The sequence below is a fragment of the Chrysochloris asiatica genome, unplaced genomic scaffold (assembly GCF_000296735.1).
Source record: "Chrysochloris asiatica unplaced genomic scaffold, ChrAsi1.0 scaffold00054, whole genome shotgun sequence".
Taxonomy (NCBI): Eukaryota; Metazoa; Chordata; class Mammalia; order Afrosoricida; family Chrysochloridae; genus Chrysochloris; species Chrysochloris asiatica.
Genome location: NW_006408572.1, coordinates 8,805,982 through 8,833,134, shown reverse-complemented (window position 1 = coordinate 8,833,134; position 27,153 = coordinate 8,805,982). Strand labels below are relative to the sequence as shown.

At 50.9% G+C, this 27,153-nt stretch overlaps 1 protein-coding gene across 2 annotated transcripts; it reads left to right on the top strand.

Annotated features, from left to right (window-relative positions):
• DLG4 (discs, large homolog 4 (Drosophila)) lies at window positions 1–26,820 on the top strand. Of its 2 annotated transcripts, XM_006863342.1 has the most exons (23): window positions 1–19; window positions 210–308; window positions 506–558; window positions 12,045–12,110; window positions 15,405–15,458; window positions 15,498–15,500; window positions 15,602–15,658; window positions 15,859–15,983; window positions 16,082–16,251; window positions 16,352–16,488; window positions 16,638–16,782; window positions 20,690–20,985; window positions 21,125–21,227; window positions 21,332–21,446; window positions 23,137–23,313; window positions 23,614–23,650; window positions 23,742–23,769; window positions 23,889–23,936; window positions 24,026–24,127; window positions 24,524–24,696; window positions 25,645–25,754; window positions 26,283–26,374; window positions 26,593–26,699. In XM_006863342.1, the coding sequence occupies exons 1-23, from the start codon at window positions 1–3 to the stop codon at window positions 26,697–26,699; spliced, it is 2,316 nt and encodes a 771-aa protein (XP_006863404.1). The 2 variants fall into 2 exon arrangements, with proteins under 2 accessions (XP_006863404.1, XP_006863403.1); XM_006863341.1 differs by lacking the exon at window positions 15,498–15,500 and having other exon boundaries at window positions 15,608–15,658; window positions 26,593–26,820.
• The last annotated feature ends 333 nt before the right edge of the window (window positions 26,821–27,153 follow it).

The following is a 27,153-nucleotide window of genomic DNA, read 5'->3' as shown; positions in this document are numbered from 1 at the left end:
ATGTCTGAGAGACCAAGAGGTGAAAGACAGGTTTTTATGGGGAGGCCTGGGAGTGAACTGGGAGGCTGGGACTCTGTGGAATACTTCTCAACCTTTCCATGGAGTCTGGGTATAAGAGCAAAGAGTGGGGGAGATGAGGTAAAGCTGTGTGACTCTCTCTGGCCTGGTCTCTTCCTGACCTCAATCCTCCCTCATTTGCATTTCACTAGCTCCTAGATCAGGTTTTTGGTTCCGGGCCCCTCCACTACTTCGGTGGGCACCTCCGCTCCTCACGGTGCCACACAGTGACCTCTTCCAGGCCTTGCTGGGTGAGTAGCACCAATGTTCTGAGGGGCTGACTTGGGCCTCTGAAGACAGTCGTGGACTTCAGGGCTGGTTCGGAAGTCCCATTCAGGACTTTCCCCCATTGATCTCCACCAGCATTGACAATCTTAACAGAGCATAGGTGACCCCAGAGAACCCCGCCGCCCTGGAGGAGGGTAACTCACTTCTATTTCTGTGACAGACATCCTGGACTATTATGATGCCTGCATCTCAAAGAGTCAGAAAAGGGGGTGGGTGACTGAGGGGTCAGGAAAGTACTGCTAACATTTCAGAGATTTGGGTTCTTGGGTGAGGAAATCCAGTGCTAAGTGGCATAGGGGGCTTGAGGATGTACTTACTTCTATCTATCCTGTAGCCCCTTCTTCTTACCCTTGCTTTCCTGACCTGCCCCAATTTCAGGCACTAAAGAGTTCAGGACTTTGCTACCTTCCTCCTGAGAACCCTGGGAGAGGCAGACCCCAAGGGATTCCCTCCTGCCACTCCCTCCCTTCCCCCTAACCCCACCACGGTTTTCCTCCTATTTAAACAACCATGGGTGCACCCAGTCCCACTCGGGGTGCTTCTCCCAAGAAATGAAAGCCCTCCTCTCTTGTCTTCATTATCATCGCTGGTGGCTGGCCAGGTCTCCATGTTTGCCTCAGGGTTTCTTTGCTTCTGCTTCTAGCGCCTTTCCCATTATCCGGGTTCTTGCCAGCACCGAAGGAGTTAACTGTGCCAAGGCACCCCCCCCATTTTCGCTCTTCGCTCGCTCCCTCCCTCCCCCTGCTTCCTCTCTCCTCTCTCCCTTTCCCTCCTCGGCTCCACTGCTCCCTCCGCCGCTGCCACCTCCTACCCCCCCCCCCCCCCCGCCACGGCCTCTAGCCCTTGGCCATTAGGCAAGACTCTCCCTACCCCGGGGCTCCCCGAAATCCAGTTCCCCTCCCCCACCCCAGCTCATGCCCCAGCCCCCGAACCCCGGGGCTGTCAGCCCCCGCTGCCCCCGCCCCTCCTGAGAATCGAGGTGTGCTCCCCAAGCCCCCTCCCCTGTACTGGGGACCCCTTTTTAGGGCCCCTTTCCCCTCCCTCCCACGCTCCCCTACCCTTCCTTTCTCCAACCTCCTCCTTCCCCTCTCACCCCTCCCCCCATCCTGGCCCCCCCTGCAAAAGTGGGGTGCGGAGGGGGGAGGGGTGAGAACCCGCGGAGGGGAGGAACGAAACTCCGATGAAGTCAGAGCCCCTTACCCGCCGCCGCGGCCAGGCCCCCCAACATGGACTGTCTCTGTATAGTGACAACCAAGGTAAGCGTGATGGGGGGGGCTGTGAACTGGGGGAGGGTAACGAGTTGTGGGAAGAGGTTAGGCGAACCTCATCTGGGAGTGGGGGCCCTAGGGTAAGAGCATTAGAAGGATGTATTTGGGGATCATAATTTAGTTTTGGGGTTCACATATCAAGAGAAATCTAGGTTCGGCCACAGGTGCCCTCTGGAGTGATCTCTTGGTACCTGTATAGAAATGGAAAAATTGGGGTGCTTTGTGGTTTGGGGGTGTGTGAATTTGGGGGCTCACCAATGATGCTTGAGGAAGACTTGAGGAGAAGCTGGGCTCACATGGGAGTTCTGCTTGTATATGTTGGAAGGTGGGCTAGGTGTGTGTGGGGGTCCTCATCCCTCCTGGGGACAAGTTAGCTTCTAGGTTTCTTGTCTAATTTTGGGGGGTTCCTGTGTGTAAGGGAGAGGGTTATTGGTTGTGAGTGCCTGACTGGTCTGGGGTGTCAAGTGGTAGGGAGGGGGTAGGCCTTAAGACTATAAAACAAGATATATTTGGAGGTGCACCCTCAATTTGAGGGCACTGTTAATTTGGGGACTTGATCTTATGGAATGGGGATACTAGGAGTTGTCGGAATGCTGAGGCCTGACATAGGATCACCTGAATGAATGGACCAGGGAGGTTAGAATTTGGGGTACCCTCCTGGGAAGTAAAGGTTAAAGCAGCTGTGGTTGCTAGCTCCAGGGGAAGAGAGAAGAGGTTTAGGGAAAGAGGAAATTTAAGGAAGGGGACCAGGTGGGTGTTGTAAAATTTGGGGTGGCCTAGGCAGGTGCTCAAGACCCCATCTCCTCCCACACTGCATCTATCCCTGGTTGAGAAAGAGGAAGAGCAGATGTTTTGCTACCTCCTGACACTTGGAATCAAGGTGGGAAGGACACCTGGCTTTAAGGGTCCCTCAGGACTTCTGACTGAGGTTACTGGGGTGAAAAGGAGTAGGAGGAGGGCAAGGCTGGTAGCTTCGAGGATTTGTATCAGAGTATCCCTGGAAAGGGCAGGAAATCTTGCATGGGGAGGGAGGGCAAGCAGGCGCCTGATGGAATGCAGGATACCTAGGTAGGTCTTTGCTGAGAGCCTTTGGGACTGGAAAGCTGAATGCTTGGTGTGTAGAGGGAGGCTTGGGCGGGTGGCAGGCAGCTGGGGGCTGCGGGGTGGGACAGGAAGTGGGGGCCGGGGGAGGCGGGGTCCGCGTGAGTCACAGGCTGGGGAGGGGGTTATATTTAGTGGGAACAGCAGCGTCTGAAGGGAGGGAGCTGAGGACACACATGTTCTTTGCCACAAACTCACACATATGTGTACACATGCATTATGCACGTGTGTGAGAGTGGATGGAAGAGACTGGAAACTGAGGACTTTTCAGGTCCAGAGCCCCAGCCGGCTCCCCAGGGCCAATTGCTTCTTCCCATATTCTGTGGGCCTTCTCCCAGTCTGCTTCCTACCCTTATCCACCACCCCCTGGCAGTTTCAGTAGATACTTGTGCTTCAGTTTCACTAGCCCAGGCTGCTGTAATGCCTGTCTGATCCTCTGCTCTTTCTACCTCCTGCCGTTAGCCTGCTTCCTTGGTCTTAAGCTCCCTGGCTGTGGTCCTCTATGTACTGGTGTTGATAGAAAATCCATTAGGAATGTGTGGGCTCTGTTTCCAACACGTGAACATACATATGTGAGCGAGGGTGAGGGGCTTGCCTGCACTGGTAGCTATTCTCAGAGGGGCCTATTTACCCTCCTCCCCGATTCCCCACTTCACCGATGGAGTGCAGGGTTGGGTATCCTGGAAGGGCGTAGGTTTGTGCAGAGAGGATTATGCATTTGGGGGTCTTAGAGATGTGTGGCGACTCAGACTTGCCTCATTCCTTTGCTAGAAAACTTGTTAGCCGTGGGATGCTGGGGACTTCAACTCCCAGAAGGCCGTGAGGCACAAACTCCCTCAGTGTTACAAGATTATTGCCAATGGGTTCATTGGGAGTTGTGGTCCAACTCTATCCAGGGCAGTGGAGGGTAGCCCAGGAAAAGCCAGCAGGGGGCACACGGCTCCTGCCCCACAGAATGCTGGGCGTTGCGGTTGTTGAGCTCCCCAGCTCCGTCTGAGAGCACTTCATCTTTCATTGCCTATATTTAGGCTCCTGCCGCAGAAATTTAAGAAACATTTACTGAGTGGCTACTACGTGCCAGGCCCTGTGCAAACTCCGACTTTTTATAGCTATTACTTATTCTAACTTCGTGCCTATATCTCTGCCAGTATCTCTCGATCTCTGAGCATCTCTTTCTCCCACTCCGCCCCCGTCCCTCCCCCCCTCCGCGCTGCTGCCGCCGTTGCCATAGTAACCGGCGACGACTGAAGTTGCGTGGCTGACGATGAGGGCCGGGCGAAGGTGGCGGAGGGCGGAGCAGAACTAGTGGGGGAGGAAGGAAAGTGGGGAAAAGACCCAGGATATTTGGCCCAGAACCCTGGAGACGTAATGGTTAAACCCTCCGGGTGGCCCTTATTGGACAAAGCTTAGAAGTCGGGGGCGGGGCAGTGTGGCCAACGGCCTCATTCATTGGCTGACTGGGGCGTGGCGGAGGGACAGTGTAGGCGAGATGGGGGAGCGAATGGGCGGGAAGTGGATGGAGGCGTGGTCTTCTGGAGGCAGGTGGGCGGAGTCTGCTTACTCTATAAAAGGAGATGGGCACCAGCCCTTGGGAAGGGGCGGGGCGAGGGGGAAAGGCTGGGCTACCTGACCAGATCAGGGCGGGGCTGATTCAAAAGGGGCGGGGTTTGGTCCCCACGTGCCATAAAGAGACAAGGTTTGAGGGGCTTGTTGTCTAAGCAACTGTGGGACTCCGGGGTCTTTGGAAAGGAGAATCCAGGGGCTGGGAGATCTGACGTCTCAATTTCTCTAAGATGGAGGTCTGTTCAGATTTAATCAGAGCACCCCTCCTACCTCCTCTCTATGTTCCCGGGAGACGGTTGCTAGGCGACAACAAAAATCCTTGATTGCCTCGTTGCCAGGCAACAGGGAAACGGAAAATGGAGGGAAAAAGGAAATGGGGGATGGGATAGTGTCTTAATGGACCTTAGCGCCCACTGGTGGAGAATTAGGGCATGCGCATTTTTATTCTGGAAAGAATTTTGAGTCCAATCCCTTGCGCAGCTTCTTCCTAGGATTCAAGCATTCTATCCAGATAAGAAACTAGGGCATCGGGGATCATCTTGAGGGAGGTGGGGACACATCTAACAGTTTGCAGACCAATGGAAAGAGAGAGTAGGCAAGATTCTAGGGTTGTTCTCTTTGTAGCGTCCATGTGTGGGCATTTTAGGGATACCAAACAGCAAATTTGAGAAACCCACTTACAGGTTTTAAGTGCTGGATTAGTGGCGTTCAGCTGGAGGAGGGAATGGGATGGGATATTTGGAAGAGAGGTTTTCAAGTTCATTTTTTTTTTGGGGAAATGGAAGCCTCCAAAGAGACTTAAGGTTACTGGTTCTGGGGGTATTGTATGTGTGGAAGATTTGTAAGGACACTGTAAATTGCAGGCCAGGTCTTATTTTGGTGAATATTTTTGAGACTTGGGTGTGGGGGAGATATATTTGGGGTTATCTCCAATCAGGAATTCAGAATCATGGGGATGTTAAGATGCAGGCATGGCAGGATGCAAAGAGAGTCATCTATGGATTTGGGAATAAAGAAAAAGTGTAGGGAAATCTCTCTTAATTTAAGGGTTGGGAATACATAAAGAAATTGAAATTAAATTTGGATGGTCATCTTTAAATTAGAGTTAGTATTCGCTGAAACTGGAGTCTGGTAGTATTGGAGACTGGTATATTAGGAAGTTATGAGCTGGGCGGTTAACCGCATGATTGGTGATTTGACTCCCCCAGCTACTCCATGGTAGAAAGAGAGTTTCTGCTGCCACAGTGTTTTACAGCCTTGGAAACCCTATACAGACTCCTCGCTATGAGTTGGAATTAACCTGTCAGTACATATATTAGGCAGTCATGAGAATCTCATTAAATTTAGGGATTTTGACAGAGTACCCCAAATAATTTTGAAGACTCACTCTCTGGATGTTTACAGTGGATTTAAATAATATTGGTGCTGATTTCAAGGTCTCTGCTAGTAGATTAAGGAGACCTTAATGACACCGTAGAATAAGCACTGGACTGCTTCAATTCACAAGGTTGTCAGTTCAAACCCACCATTTGCCCCTTGGGAGAAAGATGAGTCTTTCTGCTTCCTTAATGTACAGTCTCAGAAACCCTGTACAGGGTCATTATGAATTGGAATTGCCTTGATGGCCGTGGGGTTTTGTTTGTATGTTTGGCTGATCAGTGGATTAAGGGATATATAAGATTTAGAGTCCTGGTGTGGTGCTCTAGATTAAGTACTGGACTGCTTTCTGCAAGGTTGGCCATTCAAACCCACCAGCCGCTCCTCAGAAACTCTTACAGGATCGATAAGTCAGTTGGGACTTGATGGCATTTAACAACACAATTTAGAAAGGGATTTATATCCCTTAAGTAAGCTTAAGGGATATAAAATTTGAGGGCACAAGGAGGATCTATGGCCCTTTAATGCAGAAGCATTGTTCTGGCCTGGATGGGCCTGGACTACAGGGGAGAATTGTGCTGTGTAGCATGGGAGATGTTTTATAATCTGAAGGGATGCTTTGCACAATCACAGGAGTGGGATGGGGGCTGATGGAAGATATAGTTTAGATCCCTCCGGGATCCTTGTGAAGTGAGATAGAAGTGCTGTTTCCTTTGCTGCCACTTAGGAGTCCAGTAGTGGTGAGAGATCCAATGAAGTTTGTACCCGTTAGGGGGGATCTAGTGATTTTGGGGATAAGGGATTAGTTGGAATAAGGAGTACCTGAGAACCAAAGAGATGAACTGATAATCTTTAGGGGGCTGTTTGTCGCGTCGGAAAAGGAGTATATTGTGGGAAGTGAAGTCCACAGAGAAATAGTTGGTACCTGGGAAGTTAGTGGCTAAGAGGGTCTCCCTTCAACCCTCTCCCAGCGTGACGCTCTCCCGCACTGCGCAGGCGCTGCTTCCCCCCCCCCCCCGGGCTGCAGCCTCCAGTCGCCGCTGCCGCCGCAGCCCCCGCCCCTCTGCCCCTCCCCCTCCCCTACCCCGGGACCCTTGCTATCCCACCCACCCCTCCCCTCGGTCCCCCACCCCTTCTCCATGTCGGCTCGGAACAGATTCGCCTCCATGTGTCTCTGCGTGGTACGTGCCGCGGTATGGGCTCTGGCCCTGCTCCCCTCTTCCGGGATCCCCCAAAATTTCGGGATGCAAGCTTCAAGTGCTGTTGCTCTTCCCTCTGCTTGGTGCGGGGTCTCTGGGTTGCAACTTCTCCAGGATTGGCGCAGTGGGTCACGCCTCATATCATCATGCACTTGCAATTACACCCCTCTCTTTTTGGGGTGAAAGCCTAGGTTCCAAGTCATTTTGTGCAACTGGGGTTTCTGTGAGGATGGGGTCAAGGGGGAAGAAACAACAGCGACTGTATCCCCCAGGTCTTTTGCTGATTTTATACCTATTATATTGGGGGTGCAGACTTGGACCCAACCGCATCTGAGCTGCCTCCGGTCAGGGGGCGCTGAGTCCCAATGGGGTAGAAAAGGGGAGGGTCCTCCTTTCCTGTCTGCTGTGCTTTAGTTATCCTGTAATTCAGGACTGAGGTGTTGAACCGAACTGCCCCCACCCCCAAGTTTGCAGTTTCAGAATTACTCTGCCCTACCCCCACTTCCAGACATTTCTTTTTTTTTTTTCTTACTACATGTACATTGAAAATTTCCATGCACTGAACGCAGGCCTTCCCTAACCTTCTCCAGACACATTCTGGAATCATTGGTGTCCTTTTTTTTTAGTTTCTCATTCCCTTCACATTGACTCCCAGTTCCTAAAGCCTTTTTATCAGTTCCAGACTACCCTCCTCCCCCATGGAAATGGGGTAAGAGGTGTTTGAGGTATCACCCATAAACGTTTACCTTCATTTCCTCTCTGGAATGAATGATGAAGTATCTTTCTTCACCCTTCAATTTTCTTTAGGTGCAACTTATCATTTCTTCAGATTCAGGAATTTTCTCTCTGAGGTGGGTTGAAGATGGAGGAAGGTTGAGCTCAAAGCCTTCTCCAGGCTTAAAATGCTATTAGCTTTGCTTCATATAACACGCAGGGTATCACTGTAGTGACATGAGAAAAGTCCCTGGGTGGTGCATATAGTTTGCTATTGGCTGCTAACCTAAAGGTTGGCAGTTCGAACCCACCCAGCAACTCCACAGAAGAAAGGCCTGGTGAACTGCAACTGTAAAGATGACCTATGGAGCAAGAACACCCTGTGGAGCAGTTCTACTTTGTAACAAATGGGGTTGCCATGAGTTCGAATTGACTCAACAGCATTGGGTTTCTAATGCTTCCTCCCCACTCCTCTGACCCCCAGCTTTGGGGCACTGCCCCTCAGCTGTGCTCTGTTCAGACTGAAGACCTCCTTGCCAGGGTATGGAATGAAAGGCCTCTTCAGTTCATAGGACTCTATTATCTAAGACAGCATAGACTTTGAGAAAGGTTATTGATGTTTACCTGTGTTTTATTGGCTATGAAACATTAGATTTTATGGATCATAACAAATTTTGGATAACATTTTGAGGAATAGGCATTCCAAAACACTAAATTGTGTTCACATGGAACCTGTTCATAGACCAAGAGGCAGTTGTTTGAACAGAATAAGGGGATATTGTTGTTGTGGTTATGTGCCGTGGAGTCGGTTCCAACTCATAGTGACCCTGTATAGGGTTTCCGAGGCTGTAAACCTTTACGGAAGCAGACAGCCTCATCTTTCTCCCGCGGAACAGATGGTAGTTTGGAACTGCGGACCTTGTGGTTTGCAAAAGGTGTACTTTTGAGTTGTATGCTTTCACCATACTTATTCAACTTGCATGTTAAGCAAATAATCTGAGAAGCTGGATTTATGAAGAAGAATGCAGCATCAGGATTGGAGGGAAACTCATTAACAACGTACGTATGATATGCATCTGACACAACCTTGCTTGCTGAAGTCCTTATTAATGAAGATTAAAGACTATGACCTTCCATATGGATTGTGCCTCAACATAAAGACACAAATCCTAACAACTGAACCAATGAGTAACATGATAAATGGAGAGAATATTGAAGTTGTCAAGGATTTAATTTTACTTGGATCCACAATTAATGTCCATGGAAGCAGCATCAAGAAATGAAATGACATATTGCACTGTTGAGAAAGACCTCTTTAAAGTGATCAAAAGCAAAGATGTAACTTTGAGGACTTAGGCGTGTCTGACTCAGCTATGATATTTTCAATTGCCTCATATGCATTTGAAAGCTGGGCAATGAATAAGGAAGGCCAAAGAAGAATTGATTCCTTTGAATGATGGTGTTGGTGAAGCATATTGAATAAATCATGCACTGCCAGAATAACAGGAGCTCTGGTGGCCCTGTAGGATAAACACTGTATTGCTAATAGCAAGGTTGGCAGTTCAAATCCACTAGCCGCTCTGTGGGAGAAAGATGAGTCTGTGGCTGTAAAGATGTACAGCTTCAGAAATCCTATGTAGGCAGTGTGTGCATGTGTGTGGTGGTGGTGTGGAGGGGCACAGAAGAACAAACAAATCTGTCTTGGAAGAAGTACAGCCAGGACGCTCCTATGAAAGATGAAGAGACTTCATCTTATGTACTTTGGACATACTATCAGGAGGGATCAGTTCCTGGAGAAGGCCATCATGCTTGGTAAAATAGGGGATCAAGAGAACAAGAGAGAGACTTTGAATGAGGTTGACTGACACAATGTCTGTAACAATGAGTTCAATGAACTCTAGCAAAGATTGTGAGGATGGTCCAGGACTAGGCAGCATTTTATTCTGCTCTACGAAGGAATGATCTGAGTTGGAACTGACTCAATGGCACCTAACAATAATAACAGTGGTCGCAACAGCCTCACCCTCTTGTGCATAGGGTCTCCTTAAGTTGGGGGTTACCATGTGTCAGGAACCAACTGGATGGCAGCTAACAGTAATAACATTTGCCTACATTCCCCCTGGTATGGCACTGTGGGTTAATGCTCCAGACTGCAAAGTCATTTGAACCACAGGGTCGGTGGTTCAAGCTCACCAGCTGCTCCTTGGAAAGCCTATACGGGGTCACTACGGGTCAGCACCGACTCGACGGCACTTAATAACAACAACAACATTCCACCTAAGGAGCTCTGGCAGTGTAGTGGTTATAAGTCAGGCTGCTAACCTCAAGGTCAGTAGTTCAAAACTACCAGCTGTTCCATGAGAGAAAGATGAGGCTTACTGCTCCCCTAAAGATTTACAGCCTCGGAAACCCTATGCAGGGTCACTGTGAGTTGGAACTGACTAGCGCATACCACCCCGCCCCCCACCATCATATTCCTATTTTCTCTTCTTGTATTTCTATTTTTTGTACCTACGGCGTCAAAACTTGAAGTTCAGGCATCTCCTTCCAATTCTGTTGCACAAAGACTATTTTGTGAACCCCTGTTTTCCTTCTTTAAGGCTCCTCAGCCAAGGTGCTTCTTGGTTCTAGTTGTCTCTCTGTCATTGGTTTGGGAGTTTTTATGTGGCCAGGACCATTTTCCTTTTCCCATTCTCTTACTGCACCTTTAAACTACAGCCAGAATTGGGTAACTTTCTCACCTTTGCTTCATCATCCTCACCATTTTCAGAACCATCTTCTAGAATCTGGCATTGACTTTGATAAGCTTACTCTGGTTTGATCTGTAACTGTTGACCTCCAAGTGCTGGGTACTCTATGGGACAGAAATTCTATCTTCTCTTTTTATGTATATGTGCTGTCTTCCAGTCCCTGAGGGAGTCCTATATGTGGTATCCTCTTGTTGTTGTTGTTGTTAAGTGCCGTCGAGTCGGTTCCGACCCATAGCGACCCTGTACAGGGTTTCCGAGGGTGTAAATCTTTACGGGAGTAGAAAGCCTCATCTTTCTCCCGCGGAGCAGCTGGTAGTTTCGAACTGCTGACCTTAAGGTTCGCAGCCCGATTCGTAACCACTACGCTACCAGAGCTCCTTGTGGTATCCTCTTACCCCTTTGCTAAACAGGAGTTTGAACAGCCCACTCCTGAGGAGGGGAGCAGCCAAAGTGCAGAGGCCCATATGAAGAACCCAGGCAAAGCTGCCTCCCCTCAATGCTGTTTGTATCTGCCTTTTTCCCCCCAGTTAATCTATCAAGTTAGCACTTGTTGTTAAATGCCAACGAGTGGATTCCGACCCATAGTGACCCTGTATAGGGTTTCCTACCCTATAGGAGCAGCTGGTGTGCTTGAACCGCCGACCTTGCAGTTCAAACGGCTTTGCGGTCTGGCGCATTAACCCACAGCGCCACACCAGGACTCCGCTTGTTGTGGTGGTGAAGTGCCGTCGAGTCGGTTCCGACCCATAGCGACCCTGTATAGGGTTTCCGAGGAGCAGTTGGTGAGCTTGAACCGCCGATCTTGCAGTTCAAAGGGCTTTGGAGTCTGGCGCATTAACCCACAGCGCCACACCAGGACTCCCAGGACTCCACTAGGACCCATGAAATAGCTGGTGGTTAGTTGCTAGTTAGGGGCCATGGCTGGATCTTTCTTCCCTAAGGCTAAGAAAGACCTGGAAGTTCACCCTGAGCTCAGCACTTTACCCCAGGTCTCAATCAGGGAACCTGGCACCCATTCCAGCCCCCATCCTCAGTCCAATTGCTTTTGTTCCTCCCCAACCCCTTGCTGGGCTGTAGGCTATTTTAGGGGGTGGAGACCAGTAGTGGAAGAGCTCCTTAGGCCTAGCCTTGTCCTCCCTGCGGGACAGAGGTCAAGTTCCTTCTAGAACTTGCTAGGTACTGGAGAAACTGGGGCTCCTGGGCAGAAGCTGAATGGGAAGGTTGAGGCAGTGAGGGTGGGGGTGGGGTGGAATGCAGAACAGGAGCCGCTATTGGAGTTTGGGAGATGGAGACTGAGAAATGGAAATTAGGAAGGGGAAGTGGGATTAAGATGTTGAGGGAAGCTGAGAAATTGGAGATGGGACCTAGAGAATGGGAGTGCTGGAGGTCTGACTGGACTTGAAGATCAAGGCTTAGGAAAGGGGTCGCGAAACCAACCATGAGGAGAGAGTTTCAGACTGGAGGGCCTGGATGTAAGAAGTTGGGGGTTGGGTCTGGGATTTGGGGAGAGATGAGAGGTGCCGAGGCCCTGGCAGCGAGGGGGCTGGTGGGAGGGTGGAGAGAGGGGAGCCAATGGGCTGGAGGAGAGGGAGGGGGAGGAGCTGGTCTGGCCCCAGGGCCTTCCGCACTGCACTGGCTGGAGGTAATGGAGGCGGCCTGGGCGGGCGGGCTGCCTAGAGCCTGAGGCACTGGACCGGCCCCAATGACACCGCCGTCCCCATCCCCAGAAATACCGCTACCAAGATGAAGACACGCCCCCTCTGGAGCACAGCCCGGCCCACCTCCCCAACCAGGTAAACGCCCCCGAGCTGGTGCACGTGTTGGAGAGGAACTTGTCCCATCTCGAGGCCGTCCATGGGGTCGTGGGCCACGCCCACCTCTCCCCCCTCAAGGTAGGAGACCCTGGCGGCCCACTCCCCAGTGTGGCCCTCGGAACCTCGGAGCTGCGACAACCCCTAAGGGCCGGTACTGCGAGAGCCATGGGGAGGAATGCTGGGATTGAGGGGGTGTTGTCTGGGTCTTGAGTTCCTGGGGTCTGGGGAAGGGGGCACTTGTGGTACAGTTTGGTCCCACAGAGAAGAAACAGAGGCCAGGCAACTGGGAGGGGGTGTTAGCCCCAAATTTGTTGTTGGTGTGTTGAGATGTGTGTACTCCCAGGATACCTCCCACACCTGGACCTCTTCATTCCTTTACACCCCCGGTTCCGTTTCCAGAACTGTTCAGAGCGCCTGCTGCCTCATTTGCTCTTGTTCCATACCCGCCTCCTCCCCCCATCCCTCTGGGCCTGGCTCTCCCTGTCCCAGCGTCTCTAGCCTTTTCCATCTGTTTCGTCTGAGACTTTTGAGTCCTTGGGCCTTTCTGCCTCCGTCCACTGCCCAAGCCTTTGCTTCCTCTACTGCTCCCTCCTCCTCTCTGTGGCTGCTCCCTCCCCACTGGCTGGCTGGTTCTTGATGCTGTCTCTCTCTTCCTCCCACGCATTCTCCCTCTCCTTCTCCTGATCCCCAGCTCAGTCCTCTGCAGCCGCTGGTCGTCTCCCGGTTATCCCGTTTCTACTCATCTTTATCTTCTCTCCTTTCTTCCTCCTCTACACCCTGACTTTTTCCCATGCCCCTTTTCTCCCCATTATCACCACAACTTGTTTCCACTTCTCCTTCTCTTTGCTGTTTCCCACCTCCAGCCTATCCTAGTCTTGTTTCTGAGACCTTCCATTCTCAATTCTTTCTGTTTTCTTTCCCCTTCAGTTTCCCTACTTTGGGGTCCAGGATGGGCAGACTGGGGGAGCACCAGACAGGCTGTGAGATCGAAAAGAGCATTGTAGGGTGGGATGGGGGATCTCTGGATATTGAAGGGCCCCCTGGGAAGGGGGATTTTGTTGACATTTCACCAAGAAGATGGGGAGGTTTCTGAGCTGATGGATGAAGGAGGCAGGGATGCAGCCGAAGGTCTTGGCATGAGAAGGAGGTGGCAGGAGAGGAAATGGGGGGTGGACAGAACATTATTGGGCATTTAGAAAAATAGGGAGACAACAGAAGGGTATGAGGTCCTGTGGCAGGGGACAGACAGGAGTAAGACTGGGATCTGAAAGCAGGGCCCATGGGGTGGAGTATTCCTGTGAGAACCCACAGGAGGGCTGCAGGGAGTGAAGGAAGGAAGACTAGAGGTGCTTTTTGCAAGGTGAGGCCATTACATCCCCTGAGAGAAGGAAGATGGGAGAAGGGAGGCTTGAGGGGATGCTGGTTAGTCCATGCTATGGAGGGAGCTGAGGCAAGTAGAGGTAGAGACTGGAGGTCTGAAATGTGGCAGGGAAGACTCAGGGTAGGGCTTTAGCTGGGGCACAGGAGAAGCTCTGATTTTCAGAGGAGATGGAGAGTGGGTTGAGAAGTGAAGAATTGTGACTTGGGATGGAATCTTGGCGCTCTAAAATGGCATAATGGAGAATGGTATTAATCTCTCTGGGAATCAGAGACTGGGTTAGAAGATGAGGGCAGGAGATTGATAAGGACTGGGAGTAGAATGGAATCGGGACCGGGAAGGGGATGGAGGATGAGATGGTCATTGGGGCAGAATGCAGGTGGAAATTGGAGAGTGGGAACAGGGTTTAGGACAGGGATGGAGATGGAGAGTGTAGGGTGGAAGTAGGTAGTTACTGACGAAGTCTGGGGATGGAGGCTGAAGATGGGGTATGGGACGGAGGACGGACATACAGATGAGATTTTGGAGTCAGTGGGTATTGGTTGGTCTCAGCATTTGTTGAGATTTAAAGGGTAAGAGAATGGTGTCGACAGATACTTGAGTATGGAATCTGTTAAACTGACAGTTGGTGGTTTGTAGGCAAGAAGAGGGACCCTTTTAGAGGGTGAGAGGGAGGGAGATTAGGGAATCTGTGATGAGTGTCTCAGGCTTGATAGGCTCCTAGTAAATATTTGCTTCAGGAGGAAATAAGTTGGGGACCCAAAAAGGCGATTCCAGGCGACCTCCCTCCATTGCCATAGAGATATGTCTTCGGTTACCCTGCCAATTGGGGAAGCCCCTTGGACCAGCCCGAAGTTGGCCCCGCCCCGGAATCTACAGCTGCATAGAGGGGACTGACGTCAGGGACTTGGGCACGCCCCACTTTAACCCTCTTTTGAATGGTGTGGTGGAAGGAGGATAAAGAGGCTGGAACCCGGATGTCTTTCACCACTCCCCGTTTCCTGACGTCCTTTGCTTTTCGTAGGGTGAGGGGCGTGGAGGAGGGAGGTATGGAGGGGCAGGTTATTCAGAATGCGTTGAGCCCACATACAAACCTCTTCGGCGGGGGACTGTTCTTCTCCAAGCTACGGGGGAGGGGGCGGAGCCCAGGGGAGAAGAGGCGGGGCTAGTGGATATCTTATGCCTTCGGGACTCTGATCGCCCCTAGGCCACGCCCCACTCCCCGCCTGTTGTCCTGACGACAGAGCCGCTAGGAGGTGGGTCTCCGGAGGTGGGTCTCCCCAGGCCTTGACTGGGCTTAGATACCGTTGCTAGGCAACAGGATCCTTGGAGAAAGGGGTAGATAGGATGGCTGGTGGGTGAGAGGAAAGGAGGGGACTGCAACTGGGGAAACCCCAAATTACTGGGTCCCAGGATTTAGGGCAAATGCGTGTGAAGGTGAGGGCCAAATCTGGGAGAGGGTTATTAAGATATCTGTGTGTAGGTGTGGAGATAGGGACAGAGGTGGGGACAAGAAGGGGGCAGGACCCTGTGGACATGGGCCCTGGGGTATATGTGTCTAGCACATCAGGAATATAGCACCCTATGGCGTTACATCCGGTGATGAGCTCCTTTCCCCTTCCCCTGAGCACCCCCTCCCCCCTACTCATTACCATCTGCTGCTCCCCTCACCGTCTGGCTGTCTCTCTCTTCCTGCTTTCATCCACCTGGGCTGCGCTGGATCCATGCACGTGTGCAGATCTGCGTGTGCGTGGAAGACGGTTGAGGAGCTCTAATGGGGCTAGAAAAGGCTTGGCTAAGAGGCTAATGAGGACCCAGGCTGTTGGGACCCTTGGTTATGGGTTACCCTTCAAGCCAAGCCTCAGGTAGCATGTCTTGTCCTTGTTCTCCCACAGGCCAATTCTCCCCCTGTGATTGTCAACACAGACACCCTAGAAGCCCCTGGATATGTGAGTTGTTTACATTTTGGGTATGGGGCCATTGCAGAGGAAGTAGGGAGAGAGGGAGGGCCTGGTCCCAGCAGCAGGGTCAGGGCAACTTGACAAGAGGAATGTCTGTCTCACTGTGTTTGTGTTTCTGGCCCGCGCTGGAGTTGCAGGTGAACGGGACCGAGGGGGAGATGGAATACGAGGAGATCACATTGGAAAGGGTAAGCAGGCTATTCCATCCAAGTCTCTTTGTCTCCTCATCTGGGCTTCTCTCTGTGCCTGTGTTTTTTAGGTGACGCACCCCTCCCCTGGTCTTTACTGATCTGACCCCACATCCCCAGCCTTTCTCCGTCTCCACTCACCTTGCCAGAAGTGAGTAGGCAGTAAGAAGAACTGACTCTCTTCCCCTCCTTTTTCTCAGGGTAACTCAGGTCTGGGCTTCAGCATCGCAGGTGGCACTGACAACCCCCACATCGGTGATGACCCATCCATTTTTATCACCAAGATCATTCCTGGCGGGGCTGCAGCCCAGGATGGCCGCCTCAGGTGGGGAGAAGAGATAGGGGTGGAGGGGCCAGTTCCCGTGAAAGGGAGGGCCAGGGCAGCAGGACCCTCTCGGCTCAGGCCCTCCTTGCTGCCCCCAGGGTCAATGACAGCATCCTGTTTGTAAATGAAGTGGATGTGCGGGAGGTGACCCACTCAGCAGCAGTGGAGGCCCTCAAAGAGGCAGGTTCCATCGTTCGCCTTTATGTCATGCGCCGGAAGCCCCCGGCTGAGAAGATCATGGAGATCAAGCTCATCAAGGGGCCTAAAGGTAGAAATGCATTTGGTTCTCACCCATGTCTTAACTCTTCTCTGTCCCAGGCTTACTTCTACATTATCTGGCACCCACCTCTGCCTTCTCCTCCATCTAGGTCTTGGCTTCAGCATTGCAGGGGGTGTAGGGAACCAGCACATCCCTGGAGATAATAGCATCTATGTAACGAAGATCATCGAAGGGGGCGCTGCCCACAAGGACGGGAGGTTGCAGATTGGGGACAAGATCCTGGCGGTGAGGACCTCCAAACACTTGTCTAGTTCAGATCTGAGTCTCACCAGCAGACCCTGGGCAGGCTCAGGCTTCCTTATCACCTTGTCCTTGGTTTCTCTGCCTTATGGCCTTTTCTGGCTGTGTCTCAACTCTGTTTCCCTTGACTTCAGGTTAACAGTGTGGGGCTGGAGGACGTCATGCATGAGGATGCCGTGGCAGCCCTGAAAAACACATACGATGTTGTCTACCTAAAAGTGGCCAAGCCCAGCAATGCCTACCTGAGTGACAGCTACGCTCCCCCAGACATCACAACCTGTGAGAACCCTCCAAACCCTAGAACTTTCCCATGTCCCATCCCAGTCATCCCATGGCATCCCATCCCATCACAGCACCTGTGACTTCCTTGTCAGGTAGTCCCCATGTAACATCTACAGATTAAAGTTGGAAAATCAGTCACCATAGAAGAACTAAGAAAGATTATCAACAATCTGTTCCCCAGAATGTGCAAGGCCCGGATGATTTCATGGTTAATTTTAACCATCCCCTCCAGGAAAGCGGGAAAAATATGAGGGTTTCTACTCCCGTAAAGATTTACACCCTCAGAAACCTTGTACAGGGTCGGTATGGGTCGGAACCGACTCGATGGCACTTAACAACAACAACAACCGTGGAGTCGGTTCCGACTCATAGCAACCCTGTACAGGGTTTCCGAGGCTGTAAATCTTTACAGAAGCAGAAAGCCTCATCTTTCTCCCACGGACTGGTTGGTAGTTTCGAACTGCTGACCTTGCGGTTTGCAGCCCGATTTGTAACCACTACGCTACCAGAGCTCCTTCTTTTAGAACATAGAGAAAGAAAAATATTTTCACATTTTTTCTGAGAAGGCCAGTTCAAATGTTGAAAAGATAACATAAAATAAGACAAATATAGATTGATTTTGCATATGAATTTGTTGTTGTTAAGTGCTGATGAGTCGATCCTGACTCATAGCGACCCCGTATAGAGTTTCTAAGGAGCGGCTGGTGAGTTTGAACCACTGATTTTGTGATTCAAACCGACCTTACAGTCCAGCGCTTTATCCCACAGTGCCACACCAGCCATTGAAAACTCTGTGGAGCACATTCCTGCACTAACACACATGGGGTAGGTTGCCATGCGTGTCGTGAGCCAGAATCAACTCAGTGACATCTGGTTTTTAATACTTTGTTGTGGGGACTGTCCTGTGCATCTGTTCCCCAGAAGACAATGATAATTCCCTCTCTCCTACATCAAGTCCTAACAGGTCAAAAGTATCTTTAGACATTGTTTAAATGTCTCATGGAGTGCAAAATCACTCCGGGTTGAGAACTACTGCATTAGAGACTTCAGGCGGTACAGCAAGACAAGCAGAATAAATACATGTTATATTTGAAAAAGGAGTGCAGTGGCTCCACATGTTAAGCACAAAGTCCATGGTGTGAGCCTGTCAGCCACTCTGAGGGAGAAAGATCAGGCTGTCTGCTCCCATAAAGATTTAAAATCTCAGAAACTCCATGGAAGGTTACTGTGAGTGGGAACCGACTCAACAGCACTTAACAATAATGTATTTGAAAAAGGATAAATAAAAATTTTCATATTTGTAATTCACATCATTATCCATCTAGATTAAGATTCAAGTAAATGTCACAAATACTGTGAGAGGTTAAACTTGTGAACATACGAAAGACAAGCAACCAGAATTAGTAGCTCTTGTCCTGGTGCGGCGCTGTGGGCTAATGCGTCAGACTGCAAAGTTGTTTGAACTGCAAGGTCGGCGGTTCAAGCTCACCAGCTGCTCCTTGGAAACCCTATACAGGGTCGCTATGGGTCGGAATGAACTCGATGGCACAACAGTAACAAGCAGCAATAAGAAAATGTAACGGGAAAAATGATCCCATTCACCCTAGAAAAAAAATTCTATAAAATCTTTAGAAATAAAAACTTTGTGAGGTTTGTATGAAGAAAATGATGACACTTTACTGAAGGATGTAAAAAAGACAAACTGGAAAAAATGAGGAGTCATAGCATGTTTCTGGAAAAACTTAATATGCTAAAGAGCTCAACCATCTCCAAATCCATATATTTTGTGCAATCCTAATCAAATTTTGGGAGCAAAGTGTCTCTGTGGGATAATCACTGGACTTCAAACCACAAGGTTGGCAGTTCAATCCCACCAGCTGCTTCATGGGAGTAAGATTTACAGCCTCAGAAACCCTACACAGGTTTGCTATGAATAGGAACAGACTTAACCACTGCAATCAGAATTTTAATGTTTTCCTCCCCAGGAAACATGGCAGGTTATTTTAAAGTTCAGTTAGAGAAATACATTTTGGAGAACAGCTAAGACATTTTTGGAAAAGAATAGTGAAGTGTGACTGCCCCTAAAGTATAGTGTCAAACCATAGTTAAAAGTATGTGTTGTTAAGTGCCGTTGAGTCAGTCCTGACTTATAGCGACCTTGTACAGGGTTTTCAAGGAGTGGCTGGTGGGTTTGAACTGCCGACCTTGTGGCTCAAACTGACCTGGTGGTCCAGTGCTTTAGCCCACAGCGCCACACTAGGATTACATGTAGCGATTTCTAAATATCATAACATACCACATGGAACCTTGACTCCTTGGTGAAGGAGCCATTTTCAGATCTGGACCAAGAATTGTATGAGCGCTTTGTAACATCTTGTCGTTTTAGAAAGGAAGCAAGTTGTCCAAGATTGCTATGATCGTGTCAAAGACACAGGAGCCAAATTGAAAAAGTTCTAACTGACCAGAATGGAATAACTAGAGTTTAAAGAGAATGTTAACTGTATTTGATTAAAACTCATTAAATATGTTAAAATGCATGAGGTCATAATGATACCAAAAAATAATTTGGTATCTTTGGGGAAAATTGGCAAGTAAAGGGAAACAGTCAAGTATTTATTACTCTTTCCCTGTTCAAATTGTACCTTAGAGTGACCAAATGCTACTCCCCCTCCCCCGCCAAAAAAAAAGAATAGAATATCACCAGTTAAGTAAGCATTTGGCTACTTAATCAGAAGGTTTTTCGTTCAAAACCACCTAGAGGTGCCTGGCGATCTGCTCACAGAAATTCACTGCTACAGAAGCCCTGCAGAGTACATTTTTACTCGGAAACCATGGGTCATCCTGAGTTGGAATTGACTCAATGACAATTGGTTTGCTTTTTAAATTTTTTAAATGAAATATGAGCACAGTGATCATTGTTGTTATTGTTGTAATGTGCCATGGAGTCAGTTCCGACTCATAGTGACCCTGTACAGGGTTTCCAAGGCTGTAAATCTTTACAGGAGCAGAAAGCCTTATCTTTCTCCAGTGGAACAGCTGGTAGTTTCGAACTGCTGACCTTGCAGTTTGCAGCCCGATTTGTAACCACTACGCTGCCAGAGCTCCTTGGCAGTGATCATTAGTGGCTGCTAAACCTGTCAGATGAAAGGCTGATGGGGTACATCATAATGAATGAGTCAGGCTAACAACCCCCAACATACTATATCTTAACATAACCAAAAGACAACCAGATAGGATTGCATCCTATTGTGATGTCATAGGAGCACCATATTTGTACACCAATAACGCTTGAGCAACACAGTTTTTGCAAACTTATGTGTTAGTTTCCTGTGCACACTATGCTATGTTTGTGGTATTTATGTGGATGCATTATATGGGGAAAATACATTACAGAGTTCTACCTATCAAGTATTCAATGCCAAAATAATTAAATTTGAATCTGAGGAAACGTCTAGAATAAACTAGCAATTTACAGAAAATATTCACAGGAGCCGTGAACATGTTAAACAGCTCCACTTAGATGCATTCAGTAATTTCCCTATGAAGAGTTTCTCTAATTGACAAATGACCTGGCATTTTCAGCAAATGAATGGCCAAGGAGAGAAAAAAGGATTTTAGGAACCCAAGAGACACAGCAACCGAAAGAAAATCTAGAAAGCATAGTATTAATATCTCCCTTTGATGTCCCCATTCCTGGCATATCAGACACGTAACTCTCCAGAGAACTGGCCTCTGATAATTACCTATGGTTTCCTGACCCATGACTTTTCTGTGGTCTTCATGTCCCCTTTCCTACCCCTTACTTACCATAACCTGAGTCTGGTTACCTGGAGAGCAGATGAGGTGGTGGGTCCTCCTCATTTATGTATTGCCATCTCATCCTTTCTCCCACATCTTCCCTCAGCGTATTCCCAGCACCTGGACAATGAGATCAGTCACAGCAGCTACCTGGGCACCGACTACCCCACAGCCATGACCCCCACTTCCCCTCGGCGCTACTCCCCAGTGGCCAAGGACCTGCTAGGGGAGGAGGACATTCCCCGAGAACCAAGGCGGATTGTGATCCACCGGGGCTCCACGGGCCTGGGATTCAACATTGTGGGTGGCGAGGACGGCGAAGGCATCTTCATCTCCTTTATCCTGGCTGGGGGCCCTGCCGACCTCAGTGGGGAGCTACGGAAGGGGGACCAGATCCTCTCGGTGAGGGAGACCTGTTCCCGGCCTCCATGGGTGGAGCCCAGAGCTCTCAGGGAGGGCCTGGGATGGGCTGAAGCCCAGCTGGACTACTGCTTCCACTTGGTCCTGGCTCCAGCGTCTCAGCTGCTCCCCTTCTTTCTAGGTGAATGGTGTTGACCTCCGCAGTGCCAGCCATGAGCAGGCTGCCATTGCCTTGAAGAATGCAGGTCAGGCGGTCACCATCATTGCTCAGTATAAGCCAGAAGGTACCAGGCCTGAAGCACCCTTTCTTGTGAGCTAAGATGACCCTTAGAATGCTAACTCCTCTGTTGGAGCAGCTGCATCAGCTCAGTAGCTTTCTTCTCCTCAGAGTACAGCCGCTTCGAAGCCAAGATCCACGACCTTCGGGAACAACTCATGAATAGCAGTCTAGGCTCAGGGACAGCCTCCCTGCGGAGCAACCCCAAAAGGGGTTTCTATATCAGGTCAGAAACTTCTGGGCTCCTCAGGCCCCCATGATTCCAACTTCTCCCCAAAGCCCTGCCTGGCTACACCTCCCCACAGGCCTGATGCTCAGCCTTGAGTGTGGGCACAGCTGCACAGGTTAACATTTTGTAACACTCTATCGATCAGAAAATAGCCTCTGCTTCAAATACTCTGACTGTCCTCCAGCCCCTGGTCATTCCAGCCCTTCTCCAAGGACCAGTGACTGCCCCACAGTTTGGGCAACTAAAAGGTTAATGTCCAACCGATCAGGGGCTCCCAAGACCCTGTTGTTGTTAAGTGCTGTTGAGTTGGTTCCAACCCATAGTGACCCTGTATAGGGTTTCCAAGGATCAGCTGGTGAGCTTGAACTGCCAACCTTGCAGTTCCAACAGCTTTGCAGTCTGGCGCATTAACCCACAGCGCCCCAGCAGGACTCCTGGTGCCGGTTAACTTTTGCTTTGTTACCCTGTCTTTGCATTCCATTGGCTGGCTTGGGAATATAGACAGCCACTCTTTTATGTTTGTCTCCTGTCTCTTCAGTGGCATTTTGCTTCCTTCTGCCCACTGACATCCTCTTCCAGGTGTAGGTTCTTGTTTTCCATTTTGCCATCACCTCTCTCTTCCCTCCTCTGTGATCCTGTTCACTCACAGCTAATGCACTGCCGCCCCGCTTTGCAGATGTCCCCCTCAGCTGTCAGCTCTGGCCTGGCTCTTCCCAGTGGCCCAGGTCTGCACTCTGACCATCTGCTTCCTGGGATGCCTCCACAGGCATCTCACATTCAACACGTACTACACTGATCTCATTGTCTTTTTCCTGTGTGTGGTGGTCTCTGGTTTGTCTGGTCTGTGTTTTCTCCCTTACTGAATGATACCACCATCTGCCCAGACACTTGCTCAAACCAGAGTCAGTCCTGACTTAGCCCTCCCTCCCTACTGGGACCCAGAGGCTCCCCGAGGTGTTGTTCAGTTCTGATGTCCCACACCCCTGTCCCCCACACAGTGATTCCAAATGATCCTGGAGTCTCTGCGCTTTATATTCCTGTTGCTAGAACTTTTGAACGTTTGCTACCTCTGTGATTATTCCTCCTTTTGTCCTGATCCCAGTGGTTGCAATTTATTGATGGAATTTTTATTGATAAGAGTAACTGAGATTTGGCAATTGTTAGCTCTTTTGTTGTTGTTGTTTTTTATATCTGAGCAGGCTCAAGGTTATCTTTGTGGCTTTGTAATATATAGATATATTGCCAGGGAGTCCAGTGTGGCACTGTAGGATAAGAAATGGAGTGTTGACCACAAGGTCGGTGGATCAGCCCCTCCTTGGAGGCCCTATATAGGGTCACTATGAGTCAGAACCAACACAACGGCACTTAACAACAGATACATTGCCAATTACTTTCCTGAGAGGATGGGGCTCTAGTTCTCACTATAAGTTGCACAGAATCCATAGTCTGTTCCGTCCCTTATACCATGTGGATGGAATGATGGTCGTTGGTTGTGATGACAATCTGTTACAGTAGACTTTTGTCCCTACACATAGTTTCAGGGTGTCTCAGACTCTCTGGTGCCCATGGCAGAATCTCAGGGCTGGCCTCTCAGAGCATCCAGGCCCCCTGGTCAGTGTCCTGTGCCCCATCCTTCACATACTCGACAGCCTCCTCCAGGTTTTGACTGATGGCCTCTTCTCTCCAGGGCCCTGTTCGATTATGACAAGACCAAGGACTGCGGCTTCCTGAGCCAAGCCCTGAGCTTCCACTTTGGGGATGTGCTGCATGTGATTGATGCTAGTGATGAGGAGTGGTGGCAGGCGCGACGTGTCCACTCTGACAGTGAGACAGACGACATTGGCTTTATTCCCAGCAAACGGCGGTGAGGCTCCTAGGGCCTGGGCTCCCTCACCTTCCTACCCCGGGCACTGGTTCCCACGCCCTTAGATGGGCAGCCAGTGGGGGATGGATGTATCCTCTGACCTCTTAGGGGATCTGTCTGCTGTGTCCTCCTGCTGACCATGATTCCCATGAGCCTTTGGGGCAAATGGCTCCTCATTTGGGATTACAGGGATGCAGGAGCTGATGGGGGGATGGGGTTATCAGTTAGTTCAGAGGTGGGGGCCAGTAAAGTTCCTCATTGGGCATTTCCCTACATCCCCCTCTCATCTGTATCTCACAGGGTTGAGCGACGGGAGTGGTCCAGGTTAAAGGCCAAGGTAGGTGAGGAGGGGATGAGCTTGAGTGGAAGAGTGGGGGCTCAACTATACTGAGGTTCAACTAACCACATGACCCTGCTGTTTTTTCTAGGACTGGGGCTCCAGCTCTGGATCCCAGGGTAGGTAGAAGACCTGCAGAGAGAGGAGCCCTGAGCTTCTCTTGACATCCTCAGGAAGGTGGGGCAGGGGCTCAGGTTTCCTTGTTAGAGCCTCTCATAGACACCTTACCTCTCAACAGGTCGAGAAGACTCGGTTCTGAGCTACGAGACGGTGACGCAGATGGAAGGTGAGCCCTGGCCTTGGCCTTGCCCTTGGCCACAGCCCCTCCTGTTCCCCTGACTCTGTTCTTTGCTGAGCCGGGCTCTCTTTCCTCAGTGCACTATGCGCGCCCCATCATCATCCTCGGGCCCACCAAGGACCGTGCAAATGACGACCTTCTCTCCGAGTTCCCTGACAAGTTTGGATCTTGTGTTCCCCGTGAGTGCTCGGTCTGCGGATGGCGGTGGAAAGTGGGTGTGGGTTGAGAGGGCCAAGAAACCCCACCCATGGGGGTGTAGGCCATGCCACCTGTGGATAAAGCGCCCTAAGAGTGGTGGTGGAGAGTAGAAGGTGCAGCTTTTGTAGCCACCTGTAATGATGTGAAGTTGGGTTGAGGGAGGATGCAGGGGTACTTCTTAGCTACCTTCATGGTCCACAGCAGCTGTCCCTAGGCCAGTGACTCAGAAATCCCAGTGAGGCTTAGCGAGGTGGTTCTACCCCTCTCTATCTGCATCTCCTAATCAGCCCTCCTTCTGCTGTGGGGATGATGGAGGTGGGCTTTGGGCTGGAGAGATGGTGGTTAGATCTCTGGGGGGGGTGGGTGATTTCTGCCAGATACCACACGGCCCAAGCGGGAGTATGAGATAGATGGCCGGGACTACCACTTTGTGTCATCCCGGGAGAAAATGGAGAAGGATATTCAGGCACATAAGTTCATCGAGGCCGGCCAGTACAACAGCCACCTGTATGGGACCAGCGTCCAGTCTGTTCGAGAGGTGGCAGAGCAGGTAGGATGTGGTGGGCACCTGGTCCTCTTCCTCTCCCCTTTCCCGACCCCATTGCCTCCCTCAGCTCTCTCTAACTCTCTTTCTCTCTGTCTCTTTCCCGACTGGGTCTCCACTCCGCTCCATTCCACCACCTCCTTCTCTTCTCTGGGGCAACTGTCTGACTGCCTGCTCCCTTGTGTCCTGCACCTCCCTCTTGTCCTGACCCCAAACTCTCACCACCATCTGTCCCCTTTCTCTCAACCTGGTCCTCCCACTGTGCCCCATTTCTCCTCTCTTCCTGTGGCCTTGGCTTGGGTGGCTTACCATCCCCTCTGTGCTCCGTCTTTTTTTCTCCTCACTTTGCTTTTCCCCTTTGGCCTCCCACCTCTCTCCTTGTTCTGGGGTCTGCACTCCCCTTGCTCACTCCTGTGCTGACACCTTTTCCTTGCTGCTCCCCATCCTACCCATCCTCCCCCGATGGTGCCTCTTTTCTCCATCTGCCTCTCCTCCCTTCCATCTGTCTCTCCTCGTTTCTTCCATCTGTCTGTCCTTTGTCCGTCCCCTCCTCCACCCTCTATCCTACTTTCTTTCTTTTTCTCCTGGGCTCTCTTACCCACCTGTACCATTTATGCTTCCTGCGCCTTTCACTCTGCCTCCTCACACCCCTGCGCTGCCACCATCTTTTGGGGCCCTCCTTACCTGTTCCTCACTCCTCCACTCTACCTCCAACCCTCTCCCTCTGGGCTTGGCCTTTCTCATTCTCTGGCTTCCCCTTTCCTTTTCCTTTCTGTCTGTCCATACCCCCTTCCTGCCCTGACTTGCTGCTCACATGTCTTGACATCCATGACATTTCCCTTTTGGCCAACTTCTCATTCCCCACCTTTCTTCGTACTGTGTCCTGTCCTGGCATCTCTGTCTGTCCTTTCCCTCCACTGCTGGTCCCCCTCCGCCCACCCTGCCTGCCCCCAGGGGAAGCACTGCATCCTTGATGTCTCAGCCAATGCCGTGCGGCGGCTGCAGGCGGCCCACCTGCACCCTATCGCCATCTTCATCCGCCCACGCTCCCTGGAGAATGTACTGTGAGTATGGTCCCAGGAGGCCTCCCCTCCACTCCCTGTCACTTCTGACCCTGGGCCTCAGAAGGCCTCTGCTTGACCTCTCCCCTTGGAACCTTGGACAGTGGCTCCTCCAGCAGCCCTTGACAGGAATCTGCACAGAGAGCTGGAACTCAGAGGACACGGGGAATCCGGGGCCTTTCCCTCCTCTCCTGTCTTGCCTAGGCAGGACTACAACTTCCAGCAGCCCAGGGGCCTCAAACCAGATGGGTAGCCAGGACTTTGGGCTGCTGGGATTTAGAGTCTGAAGCCCTCTGTGTGGCATAAGGCTAGAGGGATGAGACTTTGGAGAGGTCCCTGAAATAGCTGCACTGATGGGTGGGTTGTGGATGGGGACTCATCTTTGGCCCCAGACGGTGTTGGGAATTGTGTTTTTTGCCATGGGCTTCAGATAAGAAAATATTGCTTGAAACTTAATCTCCCTAGAGAAGGGAGGTAAAGGCAGGATGGGTGCCCCCCCACTCAGCTCTGTGTCTCACTCACTCTTCACAGAGAGATTAACAAGAGGATCACAGAGGAGCAAGCCCGCAAAGCCTTCGACAGAGCCACCAAGCTGGAGCAGGAATTCACAGAGTGCTTCTCAGGTGAGGCCGCAGTGGGGCTGTTGCCAGCTCATGTGGCTCCTTCATGCAAATTCAAAAAAGGTGGGTGGTTTAGGAAATGATGTCCCTCGAGATAGGTGCAGTTAGTTCTCTGGGTCCATGGCTGGGAAACTCAGAGCAAAGTGCCTCTTCTCTGGGCTGAAACACCCCCTTGGCTGGATGCCCTCTGGAACGTCCCTTACCTGTCTGTCTGCTCCCAGCCATCGTGGAGGGTGACAGCTTTGAGGAGATTTACCACAAGGTGAAGCGTGTCATCGAGGACCTCTCAGGCCCCTACATCTGGGTTCCAGCCCGAGAGAGACTCTGATCCTGCTTGACTTGGCCTGGACTCGCCTGCCTCTGCTGCCCAGGCCCCTGCTCTGGACTGAATTGCCCAAGCCCTTCGTGCCCCCAGCCTCCCTCCCACCCTTCTTATTTATTTCCTTTCTAACTGGATCCAGCCCACTGGAGGGGGAAAACTCCTCTGCATGTATCCCTGCACCCCAGAACTGGGTTTCTAAACCCCAAGAACCTGGAATCTGGGGGGAGCCGGGCTCTTGGTCCAGAGTCTGTGCTCCTCAGGACACCCCCAACTACCCGCCCCCAACGCACACACAGACCCTCTGGGGGCCACCTGCCCTCCCCCATCTTCTCCCACACATATTCCAGAAGTCAGGGGCCCCCAGTGAGTACCCACTGCAGGGACAAAGACTGCAGGCCTCATCTCTCTCCTGAGGCGCAGAGTCTGGGATCCCTCTGCCCCATCATAACTCCCCATGTCC